The sequence below is a fragment of the Macrosteles quadrilineatus genome, unplaced genomic scaffold (assembly GCF_028750875.1).
Source record: "Macrosteles quadrilineatus isolate MER2022 unplaced genomic scaffold, UCM_ALF_1.0 Scaffold_8__2_contigs__length_117827958, whole genome shotgun sequence".
NCBI classification, from domain to species: domain Eukaryota; kingdom Metazoa; phylum Arthropoda; class Insecta; order Hemiptera; family Cicadellidae; genus Macrosteles; species Macrosteles quadrilineatus.
In genome coordinates this window covers 99,458,734-99,476,873 of record NW_026542601.1, presented here as the reverse complement: position 1 = coordinate 99,476,873, position 18,140 = coordinate 99,458,734, and the positions used below count along the sequence as shown (strand labels likewise).

General features: G+C 37.6%; 1 protein-coding gene across 1 annotated transcript; it reads left to right on the top strand.

The window, feature by feature from the left end:
- The first annotated feature begins 13,809 nt into the window (after positions 1–13,809).
- Positions 13,810–15,968, top strand: LOC129001635 (tectonin beta-propeller repeat-containing protein 2-like). Its single transcript, XM_054429001.1, has 3 exons — positions 13,810–13,915; positions 14,236–14,381; positions 14,786–15,968. The coding sequence occupies exons 1-3, from the start codon at positions 13,817–13,819 to the stop codon at positions 15,045–15,047; spliced, it is 507 nt and encodes a 168-aa protein (XP_054284976.1). The 5' UTR covers positions 13,810–13,816; the 3' UTR covers positions 15,048–15,968.
- The last annotated feature ends 2,172 nt before the right edge of the window (positions 15,969–18,140 follow it).

The following is an 18,140-nucleotide window of genomic DNA, read 5'->3' as shown; positions in this document are numbered from 1 at the left end:
TTGGCTGCTGAAAAACACTTTGAAAAAGAAGGTTTATTGATTGACTTTAAGATTAATGTTGTTACACAGAGCGTAAGAGCTTGGGGTTGAAGGATTTCTCTAGAAAAACTAAAACTTTCAACTAATGTAATTTTAATGTTTAGCATGCATTGGTGTTTTTTGTGTCAAGCCCCAAGAGGACTCAAATTCAATTTTTTTTTTATTTTTCAATTACAAGAAAATTTTTTATTTGGCAAGAATTGGAAGAATACATTTAACACCAAATAAGTTTGCCATTATAAAAGTTGACCCATGTAAAGCAAATTGTGTAGAAAAGAACTTTAATTTAATAAAATACATTAGCATTGATCAGTTGTGTAAACCAAGATACCAGCTACATGATTAAAATAACCTGTAAGAAATTAAGATTTTTGTTGGATTAGCAATCTTGCCCCAATGGGAAAGAATACACATTGGCACAAAAAATACATTAATTTTACGATTGGGTAATGGTTGTGTATTATGTAAAACTTTGGTGTTAGATTGCATTAATGCAGGTACACGGACCAAACTTTCAACTTTATGCAATCTTTAATCTAAAATTAAAAAGTACCTTTTCATTTCAGAGAACAACGAGACTGAGGGTATCAACAAAGACTGTCTGCCGGAGCTGTTGTCTGGAGTAAAACACATAGAGGAGACTCTGAACTACGGCCCTCCCTCTGGCAGCAGTAGTGCCATACCTTCCCTAGAGGCTGGCAATAACACAGTGCCACAGTATACGGTGCTCAGACAAGACAGCATAGACCACCCTCTGGCTGACGACGTGTGCGGCACTGTCACCAGCGGTACGCTTATTTTGTTATTTATCACATTTTTTAATCCTTAAAGTATGAAATGCCTTCACCATCGACTATTTGTCTGTAGTGATATGATAATACCCTGCAGCAGCAAAATCTAGCGGTGACTGCAGGATGTGGCGGCCGATTACAAACCAGTATTGACTGGCTATCCTAGTATTACTCGGTTAGATTGGAAGCTGCTTGTGACTTAGTTTTTGGGTATTCAATTCAATTCAAAACTATTTTATTTATCTCTTGTACATAGAAATACATTGAATGGTGTCAAGTCAACAGTTGCATGTAATAGTTAAATTAAATACATTTCTTACATAACAACAAAAAATTCACAAACCTAAGTTTTTTTATAATAACACAACGGAAAAGCCAAACAATATTAATACAATTGTTAACAAAAAATACATTATGTTAAATTTATTTTTATTTTTTAACATTCAAAGACTATTCAACTCTTCAAAAGAATAAATAGCCTTGCTGATGAGAAATTTTTTAAATTTAATTTTAAATATTGTTTTGGAAGTCTGATTCAACTTTGATTGGGAAGTTTTTTAAAGTTTTGATCCCGCATACAAGGATTCTTTCTTAAAAATTTTCAGACTATGATGGCCAATTGCAAGGTTTTCCCGATTTCTGGTGAAATTATTATGACTATCCCCAACTCGTTCCAAATTATAAAGGCTGTCCTTTACCGATAAAATTGTTTAAAAAACGTACATTCCATAAATTGTCATTATATTTTCTGATTTAAAATGTTCTTTATTAACCAAAGTTTCAGAATCTAAATTGCAGATAATTTTAATAGCTTTCTTTTGCTTTTTTAGAATAGAATTCAAATTGTAATCACTAGTTTTGCACCATAAAGTGAAATCCCAAAAGATATACTTGAGTGGATATGTGAAAAATAAATAACTTTTAGAGTTTGTTTTCACATAATGGTTTCAATCTAGATAAAGAATATAATTCTGATTGGGTACTGATTATTGAACAATAACCAATGTATCTGTTCTAAGGAAAAGTCCAAAGGCTAAATAGTTAGATAGATACCCAATAGCATAACACATAGCACTAATGTTTCGTTCTGATGTTGGCACTCTTTAGAGAGAGGGCTGAAGAGAAAGTCAAAGTTAAAAACTGGAGTGATGTTCAGAGTTACCAACTGTAGCCACTAAAAAAAAACTAATTAAATGAGCTATTCCTACATGATACTCGAATAGCGGCAGATTGGAGACTCGAAAATGTCTTGAGAACGAGGCTTAAAAGATTTACTCAATCAAGTGTAGCAAGATTTAACACTTCAGGTAAACTGAAGTACACAAACGGCTAATATGTTGCAGACGACACATTGACATTGGATTGTAACGATGGCTGGTGTCAGGTGACCACTCCTGAGGTAGCTCAATATGTGAGTGTGTGTAGAGACTACGTAGTGATGAGTGGGCCGAGCAGGACACTACACTCCACTACTGTACCACCCTCCTCCCCTGCCCGCTGGTCTAGGTAACTTGAACTTGCAAAGCTTTAATAATCACTATGGCTATACTCACTATGTCATGTTTCTTACGTTTTATTGTTAGCGTAGGTTATGTTGGATTCAGTAGTAGAGCTTGTACTGATAATTCTTAACCAACGTTTTACTGAAGGATTATTGCTAGGATAGTAGGCTTTCCTGAAAGGGCAAGAGTCCAATCTGGCTCAAGAAACCCAAAATTCTATACTTTAAACACTTCCTGGCTGCTTGTTGAACTTTCTCTCCCACTAAAATTATTGTGTAATTAGACCCAAACCTCAACATCCAAAGGAGTGTCCACTTTTGACTTCAATTTGTCTAGTTTAGTCCAAATAATGTTTAGTAAAAAGTTACACCATGTTGAGTGTCAGTTTTGGGGGTGAGGGGAGTGTTAAACTTAAACTTTCTTCAGTTGTAAATATGGTCACAACATTTAAAAAAGAGTTTCAACAAAATAAAATCATAAAAATATTAAAAATGGATCAAAGGCTTTTAAGTGTATCTCATTGTTTAGGCTTGGTTACCGAGCCATGGACGTACTGCTTTCACCAGAAGGGCAGCTTGTGTGGAAGCTAGACTTTGATGTTGCAGCTGCTCTACTAGATTCTGATAATAATGGTAACAATCATATTTTAATTTCCTTGATCAACTATAGCATATTTTATCCAAAACCATCTGATGAGAAGTGATATATAACGAAAGGAGAAAAACCAACATAGATTACAGTGTGATGAATTATTTGATAGATCATGTCAATAAGAGTGGCAAGCAGTATGGGCTTGCACTCTCCTCCCACCATCCCTTTTGTTATTTTGTACAGTCATCTCAACAATTATTTGGCGTTTATTCAATACTACAAGCGTCTAGTGGTAAGACTCGATGTTACCACATAACTGCACGTTAAAGCTTTATTGTTTCATAGGTACAGCTGGTGGTAACTGGGAGATTGCAGCCAGGGGGGTGGAGAGTGTAGCACTAGGCAGTGACGTCGCCTGGTACGTGTCTAGTGGACGAGTCTACCTTCAGACAGAGCTTAGCAGTGTTACACCATACCGAGACGGAAGTCTAGTCCCTTGTCCATCACTAGTCACCAGTATATGCTGCTCTAAAGAGGTTGGTACTGGATGACTTTTTTAAATCGTCCAAACTTTGGTCTTGTTACTAACCAAGACATTGATAGAAGTTCTGGGTCTTTGGATCCCTGATATCTCAAAAGTTTAAGAAATCAGTTCAGGCCAGAAATAAAATCACAATAGAAAGATTACTATTTCACTACGATTGTAAGGAAATAATGATGGTGGCGATTGTCATCATGGCGGTGGATAACCATGAATAATGTTCCCCACAGATGGTCTGGGTGTTGACCGCTGATCACTGGGTGTTGTGGCGTGCGGGTGTGACTCCCGACTGTCCCGAGGGGTCTCATTGGCAGAGAGTGGACACACCCGGACACGTTCAAGTGGCAGATATAGCGCTGGGACCCTACAACCTCGGCTGGCTGGTGGACCGTAGCAACTCTGTCTACTACAGTGACAACTACACGGAGGACAAATGTGTCTGGTGGCAGGTGAAAGAACAACTCATTGGTTGCATTTAATTCAGTAGTCCTAGTCACATCTGAAATAGGAAGTAGGAAACATCAGTGAATTTTACAAGTTTTGACACGGTTTTACTCAAGGAGATTTGGTTTACTAAAATGATTGTCCCTAATGAATTGTTTGTTTTTGCAGGTCCTCATAAGGAATTACATGTTTGAGAACAGTTCCCTGTGTCAGATCAGTAGCAATAATAACTCTGTTTGGATCACAAACAGAATGTCTCCTTATGTCTACGTCAACTCAACAGCCATCAAAGGTAACTTTAACTCTTACAGTGGGGAATGCATGGCAAGGTTTAGAGTATTAATTAACTCTAGTTAGTTGTTCTGCACATGCTTTGCAACAGGGTACGAGTACTTTTAAAAGAGAATAATATGGGTCTCTAAATCTACTGTTAAAAACGGTTATACTCATATTTGTGATACAAATTATGAAATTTTACAGGCAAATATCAATTGTACTTATTGCTTATTTTAATGAAAATCCTTTGTATTTGCATTAAACTGTGTGATGGAATCTAAACTAACGACTTTATTGTAATGTAAACATCTATCATGAGATTAAAAAGATTAACTCAGGGAAAATTAAAGAAAAAAACTATAAATAAAAACAAATCCGCCAAATCCGCTTAAAGAGTTTTAAGTATACTCTAAAAAGTTATCTTTTAAACCAAGTATTTTACTCTGTAAGTGACTTTTTACAAAATTAAGCAGCATTGTTATATGTAATTGTTGTTTTAGAGTCAGACAAAAATGTTCTGTAACTTAATTGTATTTTTAGGTTTATATTGAATTGACAATGTCACCAGTTTAATAGCTTTGCTATGTACAAATGTTTATGTGACAATAAAGTGGATTTGATTTGATTTGGATTTGACAAATCTAACTGCTGATGCATCGTCAAGTTTTTAAATATGATTAAATACAGCCCTTTGATTGAAGATCGTGCCCTCATCGAAAAACTGATATTCTTCGGGGAATATTCATATCAAGACCTTTCATTCAAGTATGCGGTTAATAGGTGTGCGGCTTACAGTTTTCTCAAAAATTCAAGTCCTTATTAGGCATATATAACACAATATATATATATAATATATAATAATATATATATAAACAAGAAGAAGATATGTTTATTAACAAAATGAAAATGCTTATCATCATTCAACAAATTTTGTTTTCATAGCCCAATGAGCCAATTTTTAGTGATTCATACACCATCTTTACCTGCACAGTAGAATAATTCCTCTAGTTTGAAATTCTTGGGACATGACATGAACCTTGTCTGAAAAATCATTTGCTTTTTTAAGGTTTGAAACTGGAACCAGCCAGTTCAAATATAATTTTGGATGGTTCAAATTTTTTGTTATCGTCAGTACTAGTGTATCCAACATAGTGTGTAAAAAATGTGACAACCTAAAAACTCTTTAGTCGTGCTGAAAAATTTGCAGAGGTATAATAAATTGTTAAATTTTCCAAACATTTTAACAGTAAGTTGAGTAATCTAAAGTGTGACCTCAGTTCCTGTTCAATTTCCAAGTCTATTATTTATTACCAAACTAGTTATAACAAATTTTTGATGGTTAAAATTTTGTGCTGGTCCCTCATCAGTATTCCAGATTCCAGTTATCCAAGATCCACTGCCCTACTTTGTTTAACAGTTTTTTTTTTTTGCTATATTATGTTGATGTTCCATTACCTAGGCCACCGATGGACAGAAGTTTCTATAAGGAACATGACAGCCCCACTGAGATGGAGGCAAATCACAGCTGAAGGAGTGTTTGAGGAGAAGGGATCTCTGTGGTTGCTGTCTACAGGCAATGAACTCTTCCATTTGAGGCCCAACTCTGAAAACCTTAATGTCAGTAAGCTTCGTTTACAATCAGATATTGGCATACATTATTTTTATACGTTGTTAGGCCTACGTTGGATTCAATACCGATTCCAGAATCTCAAACATGCACAAACACATTACCCTTGCAATCATGATGAGACCATGCATTTTTGATTGCATAATCTTTACACAATCTGCAACTGCATATTCCCAAAATGATGTCCTGAAATATTGCAATAAAATATTAATAAATCCATAAAACAAGGTTGGTAAATAAACTACACCACCCAAGTAAAGCTTGGATTAAATTTTAAAGGTACTTTGTTTAGAGGGATGGATTAATAGTAATAATAATGCTGGGAAACACACTATAAGGCTTAGAAGCATATTTTTGGGTTTCTTATGTTTTACTTGTCAAGCTGTTGGTCCTAATTCCATTTCATTTTCAATCACTTGGCTCTGTCAGCTTGATTATTTGTTAAGCTGATGACCCTTATTTTGTCTCCTTATTAATCTGTTGACCTTCATTTCGTTTCCTTGTCAAGTTTTTCTTTATTTTGTCTCATTGTCTAACTGATGGTCCTTCCTTATTTCCGCTCCTTATTAATTTGTGGGCTCTTATTCCATCTCCTTCTCAAGCTGACTCTCCAGTTTCGCCTTGCAGGTGGTGAATGTTCCATGTAGCCCAGATGAAGTGATGGCAGTGACAGCAGCTCCTCATGCTCTCTGGCTGCTGACAGACGGAGGTCAGATCTACGTCAGGCAGGGGATGGGAGACCAGAATCCACAGGGAGACCAGTGGCGTGCTCTCAACATCGAACAGATTAGTAAGAAGGAAACCCTATTATTCTTTATGTTTCGTATTCCTATGAAGGCTTTTTCAATAAAATGGACTGTATATGAAAGGATAATGAATTTAATTAGGTTTACAAAAACATCTTGTTGACTTTTGGTTTTAATTTAGTTCAAATTAAGTTACTTTTACCACACATGAAGTTCTGATTCGAAGGTCTAGTAGAGGATGAATGAGTATGGCCATACCTTACTTCTGGTGAAAGATAGCTTCTTCAAAATAACAGTTTTCAGAGTTCAAAGTTTCACACATACACTATTTGCATTCAAATTAAAGAGGTTAATAGGTTAGACATGCATAATAGAAAGAGTTAATGGAATAAAACAAAATAAGAGGGGAAAAGAAAGAAATTGCTTTACAAAACGATAAGTATGAATAAGGTAAAAGCACTGTTTTAAAGAGAACTAGGTGAAACCCGTCGAAATCGACGGTTACTTTCAAGCCTTACGCCAATTCATCTAACTACAATAAATTGAGTAAAATTATAAATATTTTGAGCATTTATAGCATTGTTTAGAGAGTAATAAGTGTAAAAACAATAATGACGTTAGTAAGCAAATATGGTTGATCATTCAATGAATAAAACATTTCTCATACCGTACGTCTTTGGTATCTCTCATGTTATCTGGTATCTCTTCCTTTGGAAGAACCTTTAAATAGTATTAAAATCGTATTGGTGGATATTTTGTAGTTAAACACTTCCGTGATTTCTAAGTGTAATGCAGATTATTAAAAAAAAATATCTGTTTGTTGGGAAGACGCGTTCCAACTTCAAAGGGAGGTATAAACGTTACAGTGTAAGGTTGATTTTTCCTTCGTCACGTCGCGTCAGTTCATATCGTATTTCTGTGCCAATGAATAACCCTCTAGCACAGTTTTGAGAAATTGGTTGTGGGGTTACCGTTAAAGCTAGAATTCCTTAACTGCGGGGGATGTCAGTTAGTTGTCTCAGCCTTATCATTTACAAAAAGTTGTCAATACAACCTCTCTACGGAATGTTAGGTGTATTGGAATATACTTGAAGTGAAGGTGGCTTTTATTCTTGAACGGTTGGGGATCTCCTCGTTTATACGGTCCTGCGGCTTCATTGGCAACAAATAATGCAAATGACATAGCAATGGGACATTTCCAAAAAGCAAAAATACTGCAAATTGTCTGTTACGGATATATTGACATATTGTTAATAAACCTATCTTATAAAGGATTATGTGATCTAGTTTAAAAGGAATACGACCTATATCTGTCATGACAGTAGCTGCTTAAATAGTATTTTCTCTTTTCACCATATTTTACAGCCAAAATTTCGTGTTATTTTCAATAATGTTACCAAACCAGTGCACCAAAGTTCGTAATTTAGGCAGGTGCAAATAATTTGTCAAGATGGGTACCATTTTAGGCAAGGTTTCTATGTTTGGATTCTATTAGACACGATAAGAGCAGATATTTCTACATAAATATTTGATATGTGTAGAATAATATGATAAAATGTAGGCGAAAGTGGTGAAAAAGGCAGACATAAATATTTGATATGTGTAGAATAATATTATAAAATGTAGGCAAAAGTGGTGAAAAAGGCAGACACCAACCCGTACAATAGATATAAGATAGTTCAATAAGAAATAATTTAAGAATTGCTGTGATAAAAGGATTTTCCACTGATTTCGTAATGGAATGTTATATTGCAAAACATGACATTATAAAGAAGAAAATCGATTTTAAAATCAGAAAATAACATTGCAAATACTTATTTGGTAGAATTCAGTAACTCCCAATAAATCTGTGTTGTTTGAAATACAATTTTAAAATGAACAGCTGTTTCATTAAAAAGTATTGTATTATTCACATGGCCAAAATGTAAACAACCCCGGGGAGGGATCTTTAAAGGCTTCTGGGACAGAGTCCTAAGGGATTTTGCTTAGTTTTTCTTTTGATAACTCATCTACAGACCAAGACCTTTCTTTGGACACCTCTACCAAGTTTCTACGCCTAGCCGTTCTCTCAAATTAGTGGGGACAAAGTTTCCAATTAAATATTTAGATTCCCCCATGTTAATCTTATGGGAGAAACTCCAACTTTGATGGCCTGTGGGGCAAAGCCCGAGGATTTTTATTACATGAATTGGTGAAAGGGGGCGTCTACACAAAAAATACTTTATTTTGACACGTCGTTTGTAAAAATCCTTCCATTATTAACGGAGGAGTAGTGTTTTGTAGAAATCGCCTTCACGTATTATATATAAGGATGTTTACATAATTTGTATTGTTGTAATGTTAAACACATGCAAGGCCCCACTAGAAAATCAGGCCATGCTGCAGGATACATGACGTCACATTAGTAGACTGGATAGATTCATTGATAGATTCACTGCCATATCCCATATGTTTTATGCATGGTAAATAAGCTGGCGGTTCGCCACTCTGTCACATTGATCAGCAGGCATGCCTTTAATGAATACTTAACAACATACTTAAAACTATGGTAGTGACGTGTCAATACCAAAATTTATCGATTCTCGATACCGACAGTGTTGGGGAAGCTACTTTTAAAATGTAGCTAGCTACAACTACTGCTACATTTCCAAAAAAGTAGCTTAGCTACAGCTACAGCTACAGTTCCGAAAAAGTAGTTAGCTACAACTACAGCTACAATGAAATGTAGCTACAGCTACAATTTTAGCTACTTTTCCAAAGACGTTACTTTTTATTCCACGCACATTAGGTAAATGTAAAATTAATTGCAACTACATTTTTATTGAACAAACATTTAAACAAAAAATGTCAGTATTGTATCATTGACTATAGGTATATATAGTCAATGATTGTGTCTAACATTACTTGAAAAACAAATTATTCCTAGATTGTATTTAATTTGTTGGCGGCATTTATATACCTAACATTAAAACAACAGAACCAAATAGTTGGGTTTCCCATTATATTTAGTACTTATTTCTAAATATTGCATTATTTTTAAGCATCTTATATGTAAATTTCATTAAGTCCAAAGGACATACAACCAAACTATATTTTAAAAGCTCATTTTATTTCTTTAATATAGATTCATTTATAGATGTCTTATATAAACAATTAACACCAATAAAACTGTAAAACGATTATTTAAAAATACTTGTTGGTGTTACAGAGCCTAGTTAGCCTACTGAAATTGAAGTTTATTGCCTTTCTTAACTTTTAATGTTAAAAACGACATTGCTATAACTTTTAACCATAGTGATAAGTTACTTGTTCTATGAATAACACTTTTCAATGTCAAGAAATCGTCCTGTATTGTCATTATGCATAAGACAAATTTAGCTTCAACCTAGTTGGTACAGAAAACAGTATTCAGCAACTTATCCTGAAATCGGCTTTTAATTTAAACATGTGGAAATTTGAAAAGTAAAAATAACATGTAGGCCTACTTGGCTATGTAACAAGTTGGCTATAGTAGGCTTGTTCTTGCAAGGACTAAACAGATATATTCCTAATAATTGAACTTGGAATTTGGTATTCGTCTTAAACCATAGCATAGCCTAGAAATAGTCCTATACAAGAGCTGTTAGCAGGAGCAAATTATGCTATTTTTTCAATGTAAGTTTCATGTTATATGGAGATTTTTTGGTTACAATTATCATTTAGTCTAGGCATATCTTAAATCACATCAGGTAATTTCATCTTTGTTAATTTAGTAAACCTTTGAAAAATCTTCGTAATCTAACCAAAAAAGGAAGGGCTTGTGATGATGAACCACAATCAACAGCTGAAGCAAAGGTTGATAGACCAGCTTTCTCATTATTTTAAGGTTTAGTGTTGGTTTCAATTAAAACCCAAGTTGAAACACTATCGATATAATAAAGAAACTAAATTGATTACTAATTTCCCTGTCAATCACTTGCAAGGATTCAATAGCGTCTCTTGTCACCGGTAACGTTTAAAAGTCGTCTGCACTGCATCTAGCGATTTTATTTAATCTGACAGTAATCATAGAGTAGTAAACTAAGGAAATGAGAGCCAAAAATGTGGAACACACTCATTTCATGGCCTCCATGTCCACACAAAGTTGTATAGGGAATGAAACGGCTGCAACCAGCTGTATGAAGCCAAGAAAGTAGGCCTAACTTTTTGAAAATCTCAGTTTGAAAGGATTCACGTAATGTTGAGGTTATGATAAAAATCACTATCTCAAACGATGTTAATGTAGCGAGAAAAGTAGCTAAAATTCCGCTACAACTACTTTAAAAATGGTCAGCAGCGCTACAGCTAACGCTACAAAAAAAGTAGCGCGCTACTTCCCAACACTGGATACCGATACCTGATACTTCAAAATTATACCAGCATTGTTGAAACTTGTTCTTGATTTTCAATCGGATTGAGTGTTTGTTTTGATGGATAGGATTTATTATGTGTATCAAATCCGTTTTTGTACATTGCTAGAAATTAGGAATATTCATAATGGTTTGTGAAACTTTCAGGTGACAAACAAGTAACTCTGAGGCATGTCAGCATCGGATGTGATGTCATCTGGGCTTGTGATACCAAGGGGGACATCTACATGGCTGTGGGGTCTCCCTACCTGATAGCTACAGATACATTCTCCCCAGCCTGGGTATTAGTAGAGGGCAGACCTCTCTCCAACACAGTGTTTGTCAAGGTAAGTTCTGATGTCATGTGGGCTTGTGATACCAAGGGTGACATCTACATGGCTGTGGGGTCTCCCTACCTGATAGCTACAGATACATTCTCCCCAGCCTGGGTATTAGTAGAGGGCAGACCTCTCTCCAACACAGTGTTTGTCAAGGTAAGTTCTGTTGCTATCTGGGCTTGTGATACCAAGGGTGACATCTACATGGCTGTGGGGTCTCCCTACCTGATAGCTACAGATACATTCTCCCCAGCCTGGGTACTAGTGGAGGGCAGACCTCTCTCCAACACAGTGTTTGTCAAGGTAAGTTCTGATGTCATCTGGGTTTGTGACATCAAGGGTGACATCTACATGGCTTTGGGGTCTCCCTACCTGATAGCTACAGATACATTCTCCCCAGCCTGGGTATTAGTAGAGGGCAGACCTCTCTCCAACACAGTGTTTGTCAAGGTAAGTTCTGATGTCATCTGGGTTTGTGACATCAAGGGTGACATCTACATGGCTGTGGGGTCTCCCTACCTGATAGCTACAGATACATTCTCCCCAGCCTGGGTACTAGTGGAGGGCAGACCTCTCTCCAACACAGTGTTTGTCAAGGTAAGTTCTGATGTCATCTGGGTTTGTGACATCAAGGGTGACATCTACATGGCTGTGGGGTCTCCCTACCTGATAGCTACAGATACATTCTCCCCAGCCTGGGTATTAGTAGAGGGCAGACCTCTCTCCAACACAGTGTTTGTCAAGGTAAGTTCTGATGTCATCTGGGTTTGTGACATCAAGGGTGACATCTACATGGCTGTGGGGTCTCCCTACCTGATAGCTACAGATACATTCTCCCCAGCCTGGGTACTAGTGGAGGGCAGACCTCTCTCCAACACAGTGTTTGTCAAGGTAAGTTCTGATGTCATCTGGGTTTGTGACATCAAGGGTGACATCTACATGGCTGTGGGGTCTCCCTACCTGATAGCTACAGATACATTCTCCCCAGCCTGGGTATTAGTAGAGGGCAGACCTCTCTCCAACACAGTGTTTGTCAAGGTAAGTTCTGATGTCATCTGGGTTTGTGACATCAAGGGTGACATCTACATGGCTGTGGGGTCTCCCTACCTGATAGCTACAGATACATTCTCCCCAGCCTGGGTATTAGTAGAGGGCAGACCTTTCTCCAACACAGTGTTTGTCAAGGTAAGTTCTGATGTCATCTGGGTTTGTGACATCAAGGGTGACATCTACATGGCTGTGGGGTCTCCCTACCTGATAGCTACAGATACATTCTCCCCAGCCTGGGTATTAGTAGAGGGCAGACCTCTCTCCAACACAGTGTTTGTCAAGGTAAGTTCTGATGTCATCTGGGTTTGTGATACCAAGGGTGACATCTACATGGCTGTGGGGTCTCCCTACCTGATAGCTACAGATACATTCTCCCCAGCCTGGGTATTAGTAGAGGGCAGACCTTTCTCCAACACAGTGTTTGTCAAGGTAAGTTCTGATGTCATCTGGGTTTGTGACATCAAGGGTGACATCTACATGGCTGTGGGGTCTCCCTACCTGATAGCTACAGATACATTCTCCCCAGCCTGGGTATTAGTAGAGGGCAGACCTCTCTCCAACACAGTGTTTGTCAAGGTAAGTTCTGATGTCATCTGGGTTTGTGACATCAAGGGTGACATCTACATGGATGTGGGGTCTCCCTACCTGATAGCTACAGATACATTCTCCCCAGCCTGGGTATTAGTAGAGGGCAGACCTTTCTCCAACACAGTGTTTGTCAAGGTAAGTTCTGATGTCATCTGGGTTTGTGACATCAAGGGTGACATCTACATGGCTGTGGGGTCTCCCTACCTGATAGCTACAGATACATTCTCCCCAGCCTGGGTATTAGTAGAGGGCAGACCTTTCTCCAACACAGTGTTTGTCAAGGTAAGTTCTGATGCTATCTGGGATGTGACACCAAGGGTGACATCTACATGGCTGTGGGGTCTCCCTACCTGATAGCTACAGATACATTCTCCCCAGCCTGGGTATTAGTAGAGGGCAGACCTCTCTCCAACACAGTGTTTGTCAAGGTAAGTTCTGATGTCATGTGGGCTTGTGATACCAAGGGTGACATCTACATGGCTGTGGGGTCTCCCTACCTGATAGCTACAGATACATTCTCCCCAGCCTGGGTATTAGTAGAGGGCAGACCTCTCTCCAACACAGTGTTTGTCAAGGTAAGTTCTGATGCTATCTGGGATGTGACACCAAGGGTGACATCTACATGGCTGTGGGGTCTCCCTACCTGATAGCTACAGATACATTCACCCCAGCCTGGGTATTAGTGGAGGGCAGACCTCTCTCCAACACAGTGTTTGTCAAGGTAAGTTCTGATTTCATGTGGGCTTGTGATACCAAGGGTGACATCTACATGGCTGTGGGGTCTCCCTACCTGATAGCTACAGATACATTCACCCCAGCCTGGGTATTAGTGGAGGGCAGACCTCTCTCCAACACAGTGTTTGTCAAGGTAAGTTCTGATGTCATGTGGACTTGTGATACCAAGGGTGACATCTACATGGCTGTGGGGTCTCCCTACCTGATAGCTACAGATACATTCACCCCAGCCTGGGTATTAGTGGAGGGCAGACCTCTCTCCAACACAGTGTTTGTCAAGGTAAGTTCTGATGTCATGTGGGCTTGTGATACCAAGGGTGACATCTACATGGCTGTGGGGTCTCCCTACCTGATAGCTACAGATACATTCTCCCCAGCCTGGGTGTTAGTGGAGGGCAGACCTCTCTCCAACACAGCGATTGTCAAGGTAAGTTCTGATGTCATCTAGGCTTGTGACATCTACATGGTAAAATCATAAGATTCCATGAACATTAGTCTTAGTCAAACATTTTGCTCATGAAGACACTTAATACAATAGGCAGCCTTTAAGTTAAGGTTTGTTTTGATAAAATCAATGTTTTAACTGTTTATTTATTTCAGGTCTTTGTCGGTTCAGAAACACATATTGTCTGGGCAGTTGACAATAAAAGCAACATCTATGTTCGATCGGGAATATTCCATGACTTCCAACTGGGGACTGACTGGGTGTTGGTGTCCGGAGTTAAAGCTTCTCATCTTTCCATTAGGTATTGCTATTTGTGTAGAGTGCAGTACAATCCTCACTAAAGTTAACTTCACTATTGGTATTACCCTGATTTCTGATGAATTATCAATTACACCAATTTCAAACAGGGAATATCTCATCATTATTCAAGGATAACTTCATCCTCTTTATCTCCACCAAGTTAAAGATTTTTGGATCCAATTATAATTCAATCCATATAAGTTACACACTATAAAAAATTATGCATTATTAAGATACAACAAATGAAATAAAAATAATGTTGAAAAAAGTAAGAAACTTTTGATTTAAACCCCCTTGATTGTTGGGCTTGTCCCTTGTAATAAACAAGCGGGTCTTAGTAACAAAGCTACACAAGCCTTCTTACTCCATTCTACACTCATATTTGGTTCCTATCTCATGTTCCAGTGGTTCGTCAGTCTGGGCTCTATCTACCAGCGGAGGTGTGTTCTGTCGGGCTGGTATCTCTGAGAACAACTACATTGGCAATTACTGGTACCAGGTGCCGGGGGCCCTGGGTCTATTGACAGCCTCAGTCAGTGAAGGGTTGTGGGGTGTCCTAGACAAAGGTGGCAGTCTGGCCGTCTACCAGCAGCATAAGGTCTCCCTGACTGAAGAGGCCAGGTCGGCAGCAAGCACAGACAAAGACGACGACTGGGAGGTGATATAGGGGCTGCCTCTCTACACTAGTGATTGTTTGATAGCAACGAAAGTGAAACGATTGCCTGATTCTTAGAATTCGATGACCACAGACAAATACACTTGGTGCAATAGAGAGTTGACTCTCTACCCAAACTAGTGAGCTCAGTAAAATGTTGTCGTAACTGTTTAACATGGTAATTAATGGTTAGGACTATGAATCAATTTTTTTGATTTTCAAATAGTGATGTATCATTAAATTTGATTTCAGTTTATTGTTAACTTTTTGTTAAATTTATGTTAGTTTGGCATATTTTTACCAAGTTTAAACATTTTTCCCATAAACAAATCAAATAGGGAGTAATTCAAAATTTGATACCGAATATGTAATGTTACCTTAGTTTCAAATACTGTAATACTTATCTGATAAATACTTACAGTCGGGACCACGTAAGTTTGCAGTTGAGGGAGGAGCCTATTTGCCATATGGTTTTGAATGAACCAATGAGAACCGTGCGGCGGTGTTGCCAAATCTAATAATACCAGCTGATTTGAAAATATTGCTTATTATATTTTAATTAGTGTTGTCAACAGGCGATGTGGCAACGTCGCACTAGCCTTGTCTTGTGATTGGCTGCCACCAACTGCAAACTTACGTGGTCCCGACTTTACTTATTGGGATGAGATGTTTCATAACATCATGAACTAAGTTCTGAATTAATTATGGTATATACAAAGGCTGTCCAGGAAGTAGATAACGTTTAGAAATTCCTTAAGAATAAACAAAGTATAAGGCAGTTTTAATGCATACTAGCAGCATGGGTCCCTTCGTGACTTCAAAGTCGTGATATTTTTATTAATTTACAAAGTTCTACTGCTCTGAGTTAAGTTGAAAATTATCTATTTTTTACGTGATAATCATTAACTTACTGTCTTGTAATTGTTTTTAAGCAAACCCTGAACATTGCTTTGTAATTTGTTTCTCCAATCTTCTATATATATAAAATCCAATGTATGTTTGTTTGTATGTATGTTTGTATGTATGTATGTTTGTTTGTCCTTTATGGACTCGGAAACCGCTTGACAGATTGTAAAGAAACTTTCAGGCATTATTAAGCATTATTCAAGGATGGTTTGTGTGAAGTTTGGTGCAGATCCGTCAAAAGGGCTCCGCCCCAGTGGCTCTGAAGTTTCCCATGTTAATCTTATGAGTACTCATATTTAAATGTAATTTAAGAATCTTAACAGCTGGTTCAACTAATCAATTTGATTCTGTGATGTTCAATGGTAAAAGTTAATAGGTTTACCAACAGGGTGCAGGACTATTATTTTTTTTAATTTATGACAACAGTTAATTTTCAACCAAAAGGTGAGTGAGCGTATCATACGAGCTAAACTGTAGGCAAGTGAGCGCAGCGAACGAGCTTCAACCCAAAGGTGAGTGAGCGCAGCGAACGAACTTCAACCAGGACGTGATTGAGCCATGCGAACGAGTTCATCTTGAACATGAACGAGCTTTTGACATAAAACCACATTAGGACAGGACGACGTCTGTCGAGCCAGCTAGTAAATTATAAAATCATTCATAAAAAAGTGAGCACCTCTAAAATATAAAGCATCGCAAAAACTACATACTTCATTCATTAGTCCAAGTTCAAAAAGAGGGGAATTTACTGAATTGTCTATTGATAAGGGTGAAAAAGTATTGTACTGCAGGCCCTATTATTATCATTGAGAGCGCGATCTCTTCCAGGCATCTTAGAAAAAATACAAAGACTAATGAAACATACTATGAAATGAAAACACAAAATTTAACACAATTTTCTTCTTTACATTTTAAACAAATAACAATAGTTTACTTGAATTCACTAAAACATCAATTAATTAATCTTCTATATAATAAAATCCAATGTATGTTTGTTTGTTTGTCCTTTATGGACTCCGAAACCGCTCGACAGATTGTAATGAAACTTTCAGGCATTATTAAGCACTATTCAAGGATGGTTTGTGTGAAGTTTGGTGCAGATCCGCCAAAAGGGCTCCGCCCCAGTGGTTCTGGAGTTTCCCATGTTAACCTTATGAGCACTCATATTTAAATGGAATTAAAGAATCTTAACAGCTGGTTCAACTAAACAATTTGATTCTGTGATGTCCAATATAACATTAAAAAGTTAATAGGTTTACCAACAGGGTGCAGCACTATTATTTTTTCAAATTTATGACAACAGCTAATTTGCAACCAAAAGGTGAGTGAGCGTAGCGAACGAACTTCAACCTGGAGGCGAGTTAGCGTAGCGAACGAGCTAACCTGAAGGCAAGTGAGCGCAGCGAGCTCCAACCTAAATGTGAGTGAGCGTAGCGAACGAACTTCAACCAGGACGTTATTTAGCCATGCGAACAAGTTCATCTTGAAATGAACGAGCACTTGACATAAAACCACATTAGGACAGGACGACGTCTGTCGTGCCAGCTAGTATACTATGAAAATACAAAATCTAAAGCAAGTCATTTTATTATTTACCCATCGGGTGCAAAACTTGTGGTAACCAAGCTTATCAGTGACAATCACGAGTTAAACATTTGTGGAAATGTAGGTGAGGTCCTGTAATTATTATGAACTGTCGGGTTTCTTAATCAATCTCTTGCATCAACTTTTTAACCAGTTTGGCTGGTTGTCCAGTCTGCTCTTTATCGTGTAAATTCATCCGGTCATTTTAAAATCTAATCCATTGACACACTCCACCTGATGTACCAGCCAGACACTAACAGGACTGCCCTAGCCCCTGGAGAGAACTGACAAAAACTTAATTTACTTTCTGGATAGTCCTAGATGATGTCAGTAATCATTGACTTTTGGATACCTAAGTAGACATCCCATCTACATGGATCAGCTGTAGCCAATTTTTTATTCATAAGTCATAAGGATAAAGTTTAATAAGCCACTCACAGAATGTGCCACAATCTAAAATTCAATTTTCCCCCTTAGTCTATGTTACTGAGGTGGTTGATGTAACAGAAAAGATTAAAAATTAATATTACGAGTTTAGTGTATTGTACAAGAGTAAACTAAATACAGGTAGCATGCTGCATCCGATTAGATTTGTAAGGGAATGTAGTGCATAGG

Coding starts and splice junctions, on each gene's coding strand:
- LOC129001635 (XM_054429001.1), top strand. CDS start 13,817: ATGGCTGTGGGGTCTCCCTACCTGATAGCTACAGATACATTCACCCCA. Junction 13,916..14,235: donor CCAACACAGTGTTTGTCAAG/GTAAGTTCTGAT, acceptor TATTTATTTCAG/GTCTTTGTCGGTTCAGAAAC. Junction 14,382..14,785: donor GCTTCTCATCTTTCCATTAG/GTATTGCTATTT, acceptor CTCATGTTCCAG/TGGTTCGTCAGTCTGGGCTC.